Below are 17336 nucleotides of genomic sequence, written 5' to 3'. Positions count from 1 at the left end.
AGAAATGGTGACTAAACAGTTTGGAAAGTATTAACGTTTTGCGAAACTTGTGCTCTGGCCTTTGTAGTCATCAGACTTCTGTTTTAAAGGGCACCAAAATTGTTCTGGAGGCTTGTGGTGGCCTAATACCTCACTGAAACACTTAAAGGGTAACATTGTGTTTTTAAACCTGGACCTTATTTTCCCATGTTTTTGTGTCTAAGTGACTAATAGGAACAACGTTTTTTTATTTTGGTCCAGTATTTAACGAGAAGTCTGCAGCCAGCAGCAGTGGAACAAGCTACAATGTTAACCACATGGGGCATTTGTGCACCATCTGCATCAACACAGAGCCTACGTCGTACCCTACGCCAAAACTTGAGGAGCGCCTCCCGAGAAATATAACTACACCTCACGGCAATGCAGACCATCTGTCTATTTTTGTAAGCTGAAACCATTTCCCTCAGTGGAAACAAAGCTTTTGTTTACTTTTATTTCACAGATAAAAAGCAATACATTTTGAAGACAATAAAGCCTCAACAAAATAGCATTTTTAAGTCTCAGGTGTGATTTAGCCTAGCTTCATATGAGCGGAGGAAAAGCCCGCTTGCGGCTAGGCTAATTTACACAATGTAAAATGCGATAGGCTTGTGCTAATTAATGTTAGCATGTTGTATTTATGGGGAAAATGTGCCAGATAAAGACAAATGGTTTGTCTGTGTATACTGTGTGTTATAGTGAAGCCAATTTGTGCATTCGTGTTTGGAATAGTCACTATTAAACCATGTTTAATGTGTGTTTTGAATTAACTAAACTTCACAGAAAACCTGCCACCGACCAGTGTTTTGGAGGTGTAGCTGCAGAGTGACACAGACAAACTACCGTATAAGTATAAATGCTCACGATGGCATAGGCCATGTCGTAGACTCTGCATAGAGCTGACGTACAAGTATAAATCCTGCTTAAATGTCAATCAACATTATGGAAAGGACCCTTTTTGTCTAACCAGGAACAGCCTTGTAAAAGAAAGAAACACCAATTTTAGCATGTATAGAGCCAACATATTTTCAAATCTAACTGGGTGATTCAGGGCTGTGTCTGGTTAAACAAATAGGATCTTCATCTAAACAAAAAGGTCCAACTTTGCAGGGATACTTCCCATATTGTTGTCAGACATGTAGAATAACAATCTGAGGCTGTCAGTGGCAAAAAACAGCACTTTTGGAGAACTTAAACTGACTGTGTGCAATGCCCCGAGTGGTTACACTTCAGCCTGCTTTGCCCCTGCTGGCTGCAGCCCTCTCGCTATACTGGACCAGTTTCAAAAACTGTTGTTTCCATTAGTCACTTGTACACAAACACATGACAGAATAGGGTCAGGTTTAAATATACGCAAGTCAGCCTTTAAAGTTGGTTTCCCCTTTAATTTGTGACTCATCTATATATCTGACCTTTCACGACTTAACAAGTAGAAAAAAAAATTAGTCACATGTAATTCAAAAGGTGACTCATAAAGTCTTCTGTGCCTGTGTGAGGCCGACTCCAGACAATTTAAATATTCCTTTTAATATTAATCCACCATCAATCCATCCTTTTAATCCACTTATCTGAGTTACTGTGTGTGTGTGAGTAGGCAGTGGTGGTGACTCACAGGTCAAGTGAAACAAACATGTGCTCATCATGATTATTCACTATTAATCCAGTGAACTGTCCCCGATTCCCGTAATGATGACACATGTTCTCTGGGTATAGTAATATTCTGTTTCTCTGGATTGTAATCAGCATTTTTTTTTATACATCAAACATCTGTAATCTGAGGCAGGGTTTCAGTTCGGAGGCCAAATCTGTTGTGTAGTTGTAGCCAAACATGCAGCTTGTTTCAGAATTGGCAGCTTTTATATTAAATTAATGTTTTACCAACACAAAGAAATATTACTCAGTTCATACAGACACTAAACATGTGGATTTGTATAAAATTAGCAAAAATTTCAATCTAGAAAAAGAAAAAAAAAAAAATCACATCACCGAAACCTGATTTAACATCATGCACATTTGGCAAAAATAAAATAGATTAGAAAACAATCATTGTAGTTTAGACATTTGTCAAGAGTCCACAACAGGCAGAAACTATCTGTTTACTATCATCCAGGACAGGAAAATGTTGCATCGCTCTAATCAAATTCCTCATTTTACATGAAAGGAAGTCCTCTCGTCCGAAACACCTTTTCAGTGACAGTAAACCTACAAGCCCTGAATTCAGAAGGTTTCCTTGGCGACTAACTGGTGTGCAACATTCATGATAATTACACAACCAAACACAGACTCACTGTGAGCAAATTAAATCTATCACACACCGACACGGCCCCATTTCTAAATATACATCAATCCTGTGGTCCATCTTGGACAGGCCCCATGATTTTAAACCAACAGTTTTCAATGATTTTATGTTTAAATGTGTGTGTGTGTGTGTGTGTGTGTGTGTGTGTGTGTATAATGTGCACTTGAATCATCTAGATATACAAAATCATCATGTCGCAAAGAAAAACAAAATCAGATAAACATAAAAAAAAGTGTAAAACAAAAAGCAGAGGTGAAGGAATGATTATTCAGACCCAATGACACTTTGAACAAACTATAATAACAGTGCTTTCAGTGAGATACACATGATCCAGCAAAGAATTATATTATTACCTCTATTTCTTTTTTTTTTTTTTTCTTAAACTCAAGGAGCGGTAAAGTAAATGAGGAAGGTGCAACAGTAACCATGGAGGCCTCCTACGCATTACGATGCCACTGTTTGTTGAGTCTTTCAGCCGTGCATCAAGTCCACTTCCACTGTGGTGGTGAATGTCTCACTGCTGCGACAGGGCCTCATGATGAGCTGTGTCCCAGTTCAGGGCTGGATCACCAGAAGTCATATTTCTAGATTGAGTTAATATTGTGATACCAGGATTTGAACTTTGATTCCAGTATATAAAATGACACTTAATGCCTCTTTTGATACCACGGCAAAATGACAAAAGCTCATAAACTAGGATATTTTTTTTTCTTTTTTTCATAACCTTGGATTGAAAACCTGATTGTAGATCTGTTTTTTGTCACTTTGGTAATTTTGATACTATCAAATGTGTAATTAACGGAGATCGTGTTGTTTGAAACACTTGCTATCGATAAAGTATTACAGTATTTATACTTCTGACAACCTTACGCCAGGTTCACACTGGATGCCAAAGCACAGCAATTTTCTGTGGAGCGCTAACCCCTTCCTTTCCGTGCTTATGTTCAGCGATTAAGCTGTTCACACAAGATGCACTGTGGCCCCGAGCCCCACAGCCAGCTTGCGATCTGCAGCGATAGTTTAGGGCATCTGGTCTATTTTTTCCGCAAGCAAATCTGGTAAGAAAACACACTGATAATCTAGTATGAACAATATAAAGGATATATTAGATATAATATAAAAGATCTGATACTTACTAATTATATAATATACAACTCATGCTCACTTACTTCACATATTTGTCAGTTGTGTCTGAACAGAGAGCGAGAGAGACGATCAGACACACACACACACAAGCAGACAGAGAGTTTTATGTGTAATTAGAAAAGAGCAGATTCGCAAATTTGCTTGCTGACGGGCGCTGAGAAATGCGCTTCTGGTGTGAATATGACAACTCAGAGTGCACCTCTGCATCAGTGTGAACACGACAAACATGATGACAGACATTATAACAAGCCAACATATTGTATAAGTAGACCTGGCATAAACGTACAGATGAATAGAAGTTACGTGGATACCTTTACCATTAACCTGATACACTACTTGCCAGTTGTGCTGCATTTGAAGGGCAACTTCCTGGTAGTACGAGTTAAAAACCGGATCCTAAATTCCAGCATTAGTTTGAGTGTCAGTGAGACTGGTCCTGACTCTAGATCCACACACTGTGCTTATATCTACCAATTAAAGTTTAAGTTAATGGAGTATGAGTTATTGGGAGGTATCAGTACAGCGCGTGTATCTACTGACTGACCATTGCTACCTCTGCTCAGTTACCGTAAACAGGTTCAGCCATCTTTAAACTCCTCCAAAGGACCCATCTTCATGGACACCTTCCTTCAAAGGATCCAGACCTTCAAATGGGACACAGCTCCAGATGTGTACGGGCCAAGTGGGCTTCGCCTGGAAAATGTGGCCTAAATGTGCAGTGCACTAATCAGAGTCTGATCCAGAGTCCTCGGGTGGATCACAGAGTGTTTCTTCGAGAGGTGCTAACGTCCCGTCAGGCCTGACCCCCATCGGGCGGATCACGTTCTGCCTGTGGACACAAAGAGAAAAACATCAGAGATGCCTCTCGCTGGATGGAGAGAGGTTAGATAGGGAGGTAAACCAAAGAACATGCAATCAGTCATTTATTTGCCCCAAGGAATCATACAAGGTAAAACTGTATGTAAGCTGCTGCTTAATAACTGTCCACACTTTCGGATGGTTCTGGCAATCCATGGTGTGGAATGATTTAACTGTAGTGTTGGGTACACCTGCTTCCGTTGCACAAATTAAATTCACCACAGAGTCAGTGAATTCATCGATGTAATCAGTAACATCAGTGGTGTCCTTGAACTCCAATTGGCTTTGGAGGAAGTGTCGTGGTCCATCCACACATCCCGACCCCCAACAACAATCCCAAATACGAGCGGCAACGCTCTGTAGCCACCTCTGCACGGCACACAGCGGTGATCCAGAGCAGGAACAGGACAGCACCTCACATTCCCACTGACACACCACTCCTTTTTTCACCATGAAACACACACCTCATCCCCGTCTTTCATTATAGTCCTTTGCTCTGTCAGATCAGCATTTAGAAAAAGAGTCCCCTGGCTAAATGGCACTGTCCAGGATTTAGCCAAGTTTTGGTGAAACAAAGGACGTAACAGTTCCTGACATCCTGCTGGAAGCTGATGCGGCACGTAGGTTGGTGAGTTTATTATCCAACACCAGTACAGCGGCTAGCAGGATGCTAGTTCCACTGGTGCCCATCTTCTCCACCTTTACTCAATGTTTCTACATTTGAAAACCTCAACCTAGCTAGCTAGTAGAAGTCTGAAGAAGGAAAGGTTACAGACTTGTGAGTTGATTTCCTCAGCCCAACCAGTGACTCGCAGTCATCACCATCCAATGCCAACCACAAGCACCACCAACACTTACAAAATAGACCTAAGAGCATAAATTTAGCACGAATTCAGAGAAAACATCTGCACCTATGTCAAAAAATAGTGTCTGACTGTCTTCATGTATGTTTCCAATTAAAATAAAACTCGGCATCCAGGACCCTTTGTATCCACGAACAGAGGGCTTTCACTTGTACATCTTTACTCTCTTACATCCAGAACTCAAGGACCCTCACTCTACAACCCCCCACCCCGCTTCATGGACACTTTTTTCCCCTGTCTGACCATCCTCTCTCCCTCTCCCCCCTCCTCTCCTCTGGCAGTTTAATTACAGGATCAGCGCTCAGACTAATCTCCTCAAAGCCACGGCTGCCCCTTCATCCTAATCCAATTATACCTGCACTGTGTGTCACCACTCCCTCCAAGATGATTTATCAGAGAATTATCCGCCAAAGATTTAAAAAGGACCCATTTGCATTCATTTGAGGAGAGATTCAAATATAAATGGCCATGTAATTCCTACTGATTCCCCCAATTACATTTAATTTATCCTGGGAAATATACAGGTTATGTAAGTTCATTAACAAGAAGGTGGAGGGGACCTGTGGTGTGGTTATATCTGAAAATATTTAAGCATTTTCTCTGTGATAAAACCAGCAAAGAGGCACCACCTGTCCACAGCCTTGTATCACTGGTGAAAGTCAGCAGGTACAGTGAGGACTAACAAGACACAACAAACAAAAACATGAAACATCATCTCTCCCAATTAGTGTAAAAATAATCCATCCTCTCCTCCTCAGCAGTGACGGAGGACTGGGGGTCTGGCAGATGTAAGAGGGGTGGGTGGAGGTGCAGAATATGTGCTAATTGGAGGACCAGTTAAGCAGTTAGGGGAGCACATTCTTCCAGGGCTCCGACTGATCTCCTTAGAGTCTGTACTGAGGGAGCACCTCTCCCGTCATCATCACATCTCCTTCACTGAGCAAGAGAAGAAAGAAGATGCGGCTTCGGAAAGGAATCTTCCTCTTCTGGGCACACGTGCCTCATTACAGCTCAACCCCCTCTTTGGCTTAACAATGACGAGGTCAGGTTTCTTACGTCCGCACATTTGTTCGCCCCTGTCTCTTCCTTTTTCGTCCACGTTCCACCCAAATTGCTTTGTTGTTAGTTGTGCCTCTGTCTCAGTCCACTCCCTGCCTTGCCAATGACTGGCTCCTCAGAATGACAAGAATAAAGTCAGGACACGTGTTATCAAAAAACCTGAATGCGGCACATAAAAGGAACCAGGACTCTGTGTCCCAATTAGGTGATAATTAAAGGAGCGGCGGTAATCATGCTGCAGTTGCGTGCCGGTTGCTTCCATTTACTCCAGCTGAATGCTGCGGCGTGCTGGAAGTCCGGGCCTAATTGAAGCTGCTGCTAACAGCAAGAGATTCTTCCTTTGATGAATCGGTTGGCAGGGAGCGAGCTCACTGTTACCTTTGTACAGGTATTGTGCCTGACTAATGTTAGCCTCTGCTCACTAGAGAAAGGTCAACACAAATACAGCGGGGCTCTCTGCAGAGCAAACAATGAATAATATGAATAATTTGAGAGGGCGAAGCAACAGTTGTTCAAACTGAGAAAGTTAATGATCTTAGTCAAGACTTTGATAAACAATGAATTGTGTTTCTTTTGCAAAGACTTCTGTGGCTTTTTTTTTTTTTTGCTGTTTAACTATCTTTCTTGAGAAGCATCAATTGTGAAATTCTGGGCCTACACTGAAATTTTAAGGTGCAGTGTTTATGATTTAGGGGGATATGCTGGCAGAAATGGAATATAAAAAGTATGTTTTCTTAGATGTATAATCTATATCAAAAAATAAGAATTACTGTGTTTGCATTACCTTTAAATGAGCTGTTTATATCTACATAGGGAGCAGGTCCTCGTCTACAGAGATCGCCATGTTTCTACAGTAGCTCAGAATGGACAAACCAAACACTGGCTCTAGATAGGGCTATTCGTTATCTCAATGTTTTAACGTGAAACTGCTTTATTCAGTGTTTTTACCAGTTTAAATCAGCAGGTCAGTTTACTTTGGAGAGACAGAGACCTCTGTGGGTAACTCAGCTTTAGGTAAAAACCTCCTGAACAATGAACACTGAAGGAAGTTTAGCCAGAAGTTCACACTTGGAAAACTGGAGAAGATTCAGCTGGTTGCAATCTGCAGTCCTCACTGCTAAGTCTTACACACTGCTCTTTTAAAATAACAATGTAGCTGATAGCTGAAGCTGATGTTTTCTTGTTGTTTATACATCATACTGTCCTCCTCCAAATATTAATGAAAAAAAGGAAAAAAAAAAATCTGTGGTGGCCTACTTCATAGTAAGATGTGTGTTTTTCTTTACAAAGATGATCATATCAGCCTTGTTGCAGCTCTATTTCTCTTCTCATCCAAGATATGAGATGCAGAGCTTCGCAGCTGCTCACTGAAAGTAAATGTGAAAACAAACTGCACGTGTGCACAACAGTTGCCTTTTTACGTCATGTCAAAGTCAGGCCCAGCCAGTGGTGAATCAGCAGCTTATTTGTGATGTAACTGTCTTCCAAGGCTGATCGCAAAAAAATGACAGCATCTAGCCTGCGTGAAATTAATGTGACAAAACATAAACATCAGCCGCTGCCATTGGGGACTGTCATCTTATTTGCCAATAGGCCGTTAGAAGTCAACAAAGTGAATACTGGCAGATACCAATGTTCGCCTGATGAATCAGTGATGCTGAAACAGCCTGTCAGAGGATCTGAGGAGAGCTCAAAATACTGATATAAAACTAAAACCTATCCATTTAGTCTGTCTTTTATGAGGTGTTTTATAATTTTATGGCTTTATTAGGGTCCGGGCAGCTAAGCTCCCAGGACACTATTGTAATCCTAGGTATTCTTCTTTTTCTTTCTTCTTCCGAGGAAATCATACTTCCCATGGGTGAAAACTCACCAAACTTTGCACAGAGGTCCAGTCTCATGCCAGATATCCACAGCTGTAAACCCAAGCCAATAGTCCTGATGGTGGCACTACAGCAAGCGTCTCAAGTTCAAAAATTTGAAAATTCACAACAAATCAACCATACATGCTACAACTTCACAACTTTCATCAAACTGTAGCCCCAATTCTGAAGAAACTTTGGTAACTTTAAACCTATTAAAATTATGAAGTCCATGACATTGTTTTTTTTCAAAAACTGTAAAACTTCTTAAACCTATCTTTTCCCACAATTTTTGCTCAATTAACACCAAACTTGCTACAGAGCACCTTCAGACTGTCCTACAGAAACTAAGTTTCTCAGATTTTTGATTTATCAAAAATTGAGCCTACAGTGCATCAAAGTGTTTGACTGTAAATGGCATTGTAAACATATACATGCAAATTCTTGCTAAATAAATCTTCAATGTTCATGAAAAAATGACAAAATTCTAGAGTCATGGTAGATGATGTGTGGCAAATTTCAGAATTTTATCTCAAAAACTGAATTTTTGACAGCATTTTGAATTTTGCTCTAATGTGAACAATTGGAGTCAATGTAAAAATGGCAACATCAGTTTTTCACTTATGGAGCAAATCAATCATTGTTACAAACACATTACCAACATCTCCATGCTGTCTAGATGCAATATGTGTATTTTCAGATTTTTGTTTCAATAACTGAATTTTTTTTACAGTGGTTTGAAATCTGCTTTTCCATGCATGGATGGCAGCTAAACCTGCATGTCTGGCTTAGTCAGTTTGTGAAGCTACACATGAATTGTCACTGACTAATTAGCTCAGTGAGGTAGAAATTGATTTTTAGTCTCAGAGGTTGTGAGTTCAAGCCTCAGCTGATGCAAAAGGCAGATTGTGTTGCTAAATTCCTAAATGTCTTCCGATTCTTCTGCTTGTTGCTCAGAATTGCCTAAAAACGCCTGGACCCGACCCATCACTGCGCAGCTGCTATAATTACTTATTTATCATCATTATTTACTTTTTCATTTTTGTCAAAACTTTGTTGACCATTGTGCTTTTTTAACATTCTACCATTTTAACAGCCTTTTAGTCAATTGCCTGTACAGCACTTTAAAGTGCACTGATAGGTGCCATGTAAGTTAAGTTTGATTGATAATAAAAAAAATTTTCCAGTTTACTATATTTACCTTGACAACTTGTCAAACATATTGACAAGTTTCTGGGCTTCGTACTCCTTCTGCTCCTCCGTCATCTCTTCAATGGGGTTCGGCATTGGCTCCTCCACGTGACCGGTGATGGGGTTAATGCTGCAACAAGCAGACGAGGAAGCTTAATGTAAAGCTGCAAACAGATTCATACATTATCAACGTGTACACATTAATGTGATAAACAAGCTGACATCAGATTGTCAGGGCTTTATTTTAAGACTTGTGCAGAGCACTCACAAGGGTTTTGCAGATTTGTATTCCTCTGTGTCTGAGTCTTCATCTTCAGAGTACTGAGTCTCTCCTCTCCCTCCTGCGAGAAGTCCTCGAGCCACAAGGAGCCCTGCTGCGTTTCCATATCCTGTATACTTCAACAGGTTGTCCACTACAAGACGACACCACAAATACACAAGGTTGTGAAGTTAAATATAATAATTTAAATGCCATGCTGAAGTCACAGATATGCAGTAATCATATAGCTGACAGTGCCCTCCTTTATCAACTGTGCCCAACTAGAGATGTCATTCCTGCTCTTTCACTCTCATGCTTTCTCATCTGGTGTTCGTGTTCTTCCCCTGACCCGACCACTGCTCACCGCTTTCTTTGCAGAGGACAAAGAGAAACTCTGCAGCCGTCTGCTTCACACCCATGTCGACGTGTGTCATAAGGCGAACCAACTTGTTTCTGGTGGTGGTGCCAATTTCTGGCCTGATCTTCACATCTTTCAGTGGGGGAAGTACCTGTACATACAGACATTATAAATAGTTCAGATTATTGTTTTTCCATCACTATAACCAAGCTCTGACACCTAGTCACTGGCTAATGAACACACACATTAATGGCTTTAAAGGCAATTAAAATCTGGCTGAGATGTCATTACTTTACTCAGACATTTGAGGAGGGCAGCTGCTCGCCTCTCACATCACATATTTTAATATTATCTCTGTTTAAACCTGCTACTGTACCTGAGCTTTGATATATCTGCGGATCTCCCTGTGATGTCTGGATCCTTCAGTCAGAAGGCTGAGCACCGGAGTCAAACCCTCTTTGTAGTTGGAGCCCTGCTTGGAGTGACACAAACCACAAACACTTCACAAGCTGCACAAGCTGGAACAGTGGACTGATTTTAATCTGTGGTGCACAAATGGGAAACATGAGGAAGGGTGGATGAGAAACTGAATGACATGCAGTACAGCACTGTCATGTGTGGGTGTATTTAAAGGGTACAAGGTCCAGCACTGCTTTTAAATATCAGCGCACCATAGCTGGCTGGATGTGAGTGTATCTATGTTTGTAGTGTAGTTTATACATAAGCTCAAAATATTTCTGTTACGTCCTGTAGCATCAACAACAGGTGTAAATTTACTCCACTAATGTGATGTATTATATTTCACCATTCATACTAGTTTATTTTAGGGACATATTAGAGTATTAGATGAACCATTAACCACACATAAACAGATATTTTGGACAAGTAACTTTCAGTGTGTAAACAATGCTGCTGGTTCTTCCTGTATTCACCACAGAGGATGAACTTTACCTTGTCCATTCTTTTCTCCATGAAGTCTATTAACTTCTGGATTGCATCCATGTTTTTCCCACCATATATCTCCAGTCCTCCCTGGACAGGCACGTCGATTAACACGTCCAGGCAGGACACAGGCAGGTTATTCAGCAGGTTGACAGCATGGCTGCAGATTAGAAAACAGAAAAAAACTCTGAATATTGTAGATCTTTACGAAATGTTTGATATTTTACAGTGGGGTACATAAAGGGGAGACATTAAATCAGCAGGGTCTGTGAGGCTGAAGAGGTCCAAGTCCCAAAAAAAAAGGTAGGTTTAAGAAGTGAAGTAGATGATTAAAGGATGAAAGCTCTGGAACATTTTGCCTGAGACAAGTTGTTCAAAAGTCAAAGACCCCTCGTGGCAAAGGACCAAATCACCTCTTGTTTTTAATCCACATTTTGGAACAGCTGATGGGGAGCTGCCAGATGACCTCAGGGTGCGATCTGGCTCACACGGGGTAAACAGGGGCTTTTAAGTGAAGAATGATTTGATTTTACTCCCACCTGTGCCACATTGTTTAGTCTACACAAATCTGTGTTGTCAGGACAGCAAAACACAGAAAATTAAGTTTTATAATGAATATTTTATCAAGATAATTACATCAATCCCCAGCTAGAAAATTCTACCCTCTAAAAAGTTGGCACATTCATCAAGGCTGCCCGAGTTTTGAGATTTATCTACTTAGTCTGGATATCGACTAGACCTGCAACAATTCGATTAAATGATTCGTTGATCGACGGAAAATTAATCGCCAACTATTCTGATTATCAAATAATTGTTTTAGTATTTTTTTAAGCAAAACAGCCAAAAAAATGTTGATTTTAAGTTTCTTAAATTTGAGAATTTGATGCTTTTCTTTGTCATACATGATAATTGAAACGTTGGGGACCTTTCATGTTTCACTGACATTTTGTTCATGAAACAATTAGAATGAAAAACAGTTGATTTTTTTCTTTCTAATTAGAAATAAAAAATAAAAGGCAGGTTAATCGATAATAAAAATAACTGTTAGTTTGACAAGTTATTTAACAATACAGCCAAGAAATTACATCACTGTATTGGTATATATATGTGAGAATCTGCTGCTTTTCTTCGTCAAGTTTAATAGTAAATGAAGAGTCTTTAGGTTGTGGACTTTTTTTTGACATTTTATAGACCAATTAATCAATTAATCATGAAAATTATCGGCAGATTAATGGATACTGAAAGTAATCACTGGTTGCAGCCCTAATATTGAGGTTTCTACTGTCTAAGAAGACTTGCAATAGCTAATGAGAGACAAATAATGAGGGTAAGGTAGGAAAGAGGACCTAAATAGTGAATTTAAAAAAGGATGTTTGTGTTTAGTGAGGAAAATCTGAAATTTCTTCTTATATTCATGATGCACACTGATTTTAAAGCTGGTTCTGATTTATAAAAAGTCAAAGGCCTCAAGGCCGTTTTCTATATAAAGACAACTTTACCCGTTTACACTCCCCCACTCCACCTGTCATATAGTTATATTCAAACAAAGTAAGGTTGGTCAATGGGCCAAACTCCCACGACCAGTTGAGCCACTAACTCGACAGGTCAAGAGAAACATCAATCTCTTTTACATGACACTATTTAACTTTCAGTTTCTGACCACAGATTCTTGGCATTCCTGCATTTAATTACCATGAGAAGAAGATACTGCTGCAGTGTTAGGATAAGAGCATTTAGAGGATGATATCTCCCAACAAGGCTCTGGCAACACATGTCTGTTTTGCCACAAGTCACTGCAGTCTGCTATCGAACTGTAAGCTATCAGTCTCAATTTGTGGCTAGTCTCTCACTCCCAGCTGCTCTGTGGACACAGTGCTTGTCCAGAGGGGGGCTTATATGCAAATCACAGCAGGTGACAGCAGTGCATGGGTTCAAGTTAGTTTGCTGAGTGGTGGTAGAAGCACTTTGCCAGTCTGTGTGCTTTTCAATGCAAATCAGTTTCAAATAGTTTGACCAGTTTCACAGGTTGCAAAGTGCAAAGCACCTGTATTCAATGTTCACAGTGTATCTTACTAAAGATTAAAGGGTAACTTCAGTATTTTTCAACCTTGATCCTATTTTCTCATGTTTTTGTGCCTAAGTGACTCATGGGAACAACAAGTTTTTTTTAAACGGTTCAGTATTGCACAAGATGGCTGCAGTCAGCAGTGGCAAAACAGGATTCAATATAACCAGTCAGGGCATTTGTGCACCATCAATTTAGATCTATTAAAAGTGCTCATTTTGCCACTGACTGGCTCAGATTGTTATTCTAAGTGTCTAGAGACAGAGACAGACCTTTTTGTTAAAAAGGGATCTCCTTTTTGATTAACCAGAAACAGCCCCGAAATCACCACTGCCAAATTTATCAGACACCAAAGAGATCTATCCCTGTAGGGCCCTTTAAAGCAGTGGTTCCCAACTGGTGGGTGGCTGTCCAAAGTGGGTTGTGGGCCCATTCTGAATGGACTGCAAGTGACTTGCAAACATGTCAAGTTTGAAAAAACACACATAATTTTAAAGTACAGTAAATTTCTAGCACAGAGCTTTTGTTTTCAAGTGCCATTTTCTGCTGTAGAGTGAGTGACTAACTAACAGCTCCTTGACAGAGACAGCAAACTAGCTCAATGATATGGCCAAACACAAGTATGAGGCTGAATGTATTAAAACTGTGGGACCTCAAACTAATAATTAAGGAGAAATCTGGACCCCATGGCTGGACCAGTTGGGAACCACTTCTACTAGACGTAACTTAAAGGTGGACTAAAGCCCTGACTGGTTACATCGCAGCCTGTTTGAACCAACTTCAAAACCTTTGGTTCCCTTAGTCACAAAACATGAGGAAATAGTGTACAGGTTTAAGTTACCCTTTAAAATATTAAGATCAGTAGAGGTCAGACTTCCCACCTGTGTGCTTCCTCTGTTTTCTCCTCTGTCTCAGTCTTCAGCATCAACAGATGACGCAGGATGGCAGCAATGAGTCTGAACTGGTGGTCATCCTCCTATCAAATCAAAGATGTACAAAAACATGAATTCCAAGCAGACACTTTGATCGTTAAGAATTAAAGCAAAACAATGTGGGAGAAAAATACTCAAGCTACAAGGACTGTCAATGAGGCATCACATCCAGTCTAAACTGTAAACAGAGGAGCTCTAGGAGAGTTTTTTGTCTAGATTTCAAAAAACAGGATGAGGAAGAGGAGTCTTCTACAGTATCGAAGAGGAGAGCAGGGTCAAACTTAAAAACTACAATCTCAATTTGGTGTCATCAAGACTTACACTGTCAGATGCAGCCTTTGCGGTCATGTGTCCCCTTCAGTCCAAATTGCATGAAATGTGGCAAGACTGCTAAGTTTAATGGTGATTTTCAGAAATCAGCTGTAGCTTCAAACTACTGCATGATACCTACATCATGAATGGCATCAATCAAAATCAAATACTTGCCATGCGGTCCAAAAGCATATGTACCAAATAGCGTCCCATTTCATTCACAGGATATAATGACATTACTTCTTGGCCTCTGTGTGTCTGTAGACCTTTGAGCTGCTTTAGTTTCAGGGTCCTGGTGTTGTGCATGCTGGCTCCCTGTCACACTATCTGGGACATCTGATAGAACAGAGCCACTGTAGATGTTATCAGAATCAACTGTGATTGTCTGACTATAGCATGTCAAATTGTCTGCGGTAAAGAAGACCTATCTTAAGTTGGACATTTCTGACAGTGACTAGTCTGATTTACATGTCACACACTGGTTATTACACACCCTCAATATGAAAGATAATAAGAAACAAGCACATTTTAGTGAGTGCAACCTGTCTAATCATGTCTGTGATTTCCAATTAACTGTGTATTTCATGATCAAGTTGCAAAATAAGTTTGATATGGATGAATATAAAAGGCTTCTATAAGGATGGCTTTAGGTCTGTCATGATGTTTCTTGGATACTGACCCCAGCAAAAATCACATCATCATCATTTTAATATTTTCAGTGAAAATTACCCTTTTTTGGCATTTTTTGCAGCCCTACTCAAAAGTTGGGCTGATATGAGGAAATGTTACATTGCTGAATATCATATATATTGTATGTTACTTATTTAATAAATAAAAAGATATTTAAGTGTACTCAGTTCTGCCTTTCTACCGCTTTGAATTTACTGCTAAAACACAACAAATTATTATATTAGAAAAATGAAAGGGAAATATTTTCAACATTCTTTTACTGAGCAAACTGTACTGAAAGTAAAAGGCATTGAATAAAAATATAATGATGATGACGAAAAAGAAAGATCTCTTTCAACTAACTCAAAAAATTCCTGTGCGCAATATTGCAGTATTTCATGATGTGTTTATCACATAAGTTGACATCACAAAGCTGCAGCCCTACTCAGAAGACCATTTTGAGTTGTCATCGACAGAAAAGCACAGGTGTAAAACACTAATATTAACAACAACAACTGCGTACTGAAACTGGCACACCTACACATGAGGACTCCTCCTATACACCTGATACTGATTTTGTCACCAACTGTCTCACCTGCTCTGGCCCTTTAACTGGTCACAGCTTATTATGAATTAGATGAATGCTCCTGATGGTGTGTAAACTGACATGTAATGATTATCTTAATGACGCAGTGCAGAGCTTGTGCAATAAATTTTGAAGTATCTTGAGCTGCACTGTTTTAATTAAGATACTCTACACTCTATGTCACATTTACACTGACAGTAAATTATTAATAGGTCAATTGTTTTCTTCAGAGAGATATAAAAAGGATAAATGGTTAGTAATAGATATAATTTGGCTGTTGTGGGGAGCAGGTATATGATCTCTCTGGACAAGGACAGTCTGTAATTGAGCAAATGACAGAGCCAGAAACATTTACGTTTCTGGTGATGCATACTTGATCCTCTCTTAAACCCTGTGCGCAACAACGACTGAGACAACAAACCCAAATCACTAGCTTGCTGCAAGAGATTTAAAACATATAACCACAACACACCCACCTCACCACCAGAGTCAGACAGTGTGAGGTTGAACAAGGCCTTGAGTGCCTCCATTGCTCGCTCATTGTCCTCAGCAGGCATGGGCAGGGCCTGCGGATCTGGACGGGCAGCTTCATAGGGACCAACCCAGCGCACATCCAGGGTGTGCTCCAGCACCTCTGTCAGTAGTCTCACAGCATGCCATTCTCTCCTCAAAACCCCTCTCACATCAGGTCTCAGTGCAGACAGCAGGAAGAGAAGGCGCAGTGTGAACAGGCCCACCTCATGGTGCCATGTGCGGGCTGTACGCAGGCTGGCACAGAGGCCGTGAGCCAGCTGCACATCTACACTGACCTGCTGGGCAGCAGGACTGTTGTACACCACATTGCATAGGCACTTCAAAGCCTCCACCACCACCCTCTCCTCCTCCTCTGACTGGGTGTCTTCCTGAGAGTTTTTCTGGTTGTCATCTCCTTCCTCTCCAGCATTCAGCCTCGCCATGCCTCCCAGGATCAACATGCCCTCCCTGGTGGCTACAGGTGCGAGGACACGCTTGTCTCTGGACAGGATGCGGAGTGTCACCAGACATGTTTGCTGACAGCTGGGCTGCACCTGCCTCTCGAGGACTGACAACACACTCTGACACAGCTTCTGAAATGACACAGAGCGACAAAATTATAGATTTCAACATAACTGAGCTGCCCTGATGACCTAATAACCAGCTGCTCATATAACTAGTACTTACACTCCGCAGGGTTTCTTCCTTTGGGTCAAAACTGAAGGTGTGACTGTTCTGAAACAGATAAGATGCTCATTGTGGACACCAAACAACTCATATCACAAACACATATTAAACATGCCTTATAACAAATAGCCCAAAGCCCTAGCATCTGTGAAATGGATGTGATTATTTCCCAGAGATCTCAATGAATTAGCATATCTGTGATTATATTGCTACGTAAACTCTAACGTAGGGTGTAAGTTAGTAACATGGTTTGTGAGCAGACAGGGTTTGCATTATCGGCACTACATTGGTGTAAACAACGTATCCAGGTCCTGTTTGCCTCACTCATATCGTTGATGTAATATGTTTAACGACACATCATATGACAGTGCTAACACGTTAGCTTATTCGGCTGCTAAGATGTTTAGCTAACTCAAAGCGAGCTGTTTAGCTAGCTAGCTAACGTTACCGTCGCCGTTTGTTTTGGTTAACGTGAAAACGAGTAGAGACGCCGCTTACCTCTCGATTATACTGCTGCAGAAGCTTCTCGATATCCTCTTCGTTGGCAGTTTCAAGCTGCGACACGACGGTATTCAAATCCATGGTGGATATCTGATGATAGAGTAGTTAGCTTGGTTTAGACGTGACCAATGGGTGTTGTGCAGCTAGCTAGCTAGCTGACAGGCTAGCTTAGTGGGATAGTGTCAGTTAGGTCTGCTGCTGCTGTCAACAGGGAAA

General features: G+C 40.7%; 1 protein-coding gene across 2 annotated transcripts; it reads right to left on the bottom strand.

The window, feature by feature from the left end:
• Window positions 1-1024: 1024 nt before the first annotated feature.
• Window positions 1025-17336, bottom strand: ric8b (RIC8 guanine nucleotide exchange factor B). Of its 2 annotated transcripts, none has more exons than XM_049574087.1 (10): window positions 17118-17336; window positions 16620-16667; window positions 15896-16525; window positions 13802-13896; window positions 10865-11015; window positions 10290-10388; window positions 9920-10064; window positions 9565-9709; window positions 9307-9426; window positions 1025-4292 (listed from the first exon to the last, which is right to left on the bottom strand). In XM_049574087.1, exons 1-10 carry the CDS (start codon window positions 17199-17201, stop codon window positions 4187-4189), a joined length of 1623 nt encoding a protein of 540 aa, XP_049430044.1. In that variant the 5' UTR covers window positions 17202-17336; the 3' UTR covers window positions 1025-4186. The 2 variants fall into 2 exon arrangements, with proteins under 2 accessions (XP_049430044.1, XP_049430045.1); XM_049574088.1 differs by having other exon boundaries at window positions 10290-10385; window positions 17118-17335.

This window comes from Epinephelus fuscoguttatus, linkage group LG4 (assembly GCF_011397635.1).
Source record: "Epinephelus fuscoguttatus linkage group LG4, E.fuscoguttatus.final_Chr_v1".
Taxonomy (NCBI): domain Eukaryota; kingdom Metazoa; phylum Chordata; class Actinopteri; order Perciformes; family Serranidae; genus Epinephelus; species Epinephelus fuscoguttatus.
This window is presented reverse-complemented; position numbering and strand designations above follow the sequence as displayed.

Coding starts and splice junctions, on each gene's coding strand:
- ric8b (XM_049574087.1), bottom strand. CDS start 17,201: ATGGATTTGAATACCGTCGTGTCGCAGCTTGAAACTGCCAACGAAGAG. Junction 16,526..16,619: donor AGGAAGAAACCCTGCGGAGT/GTAAGTACTAGT, acceptor GTGTCATTTCAG/AAGCTGTGTCAGAGTGTGTT. Junction 9,427..9,564: donor TACAAATCTGCAAAACCCTT/GTGAGTGCTCTG, acceptor TGCTTGTTGCAG/CATTAACCCCATCACCGGTC.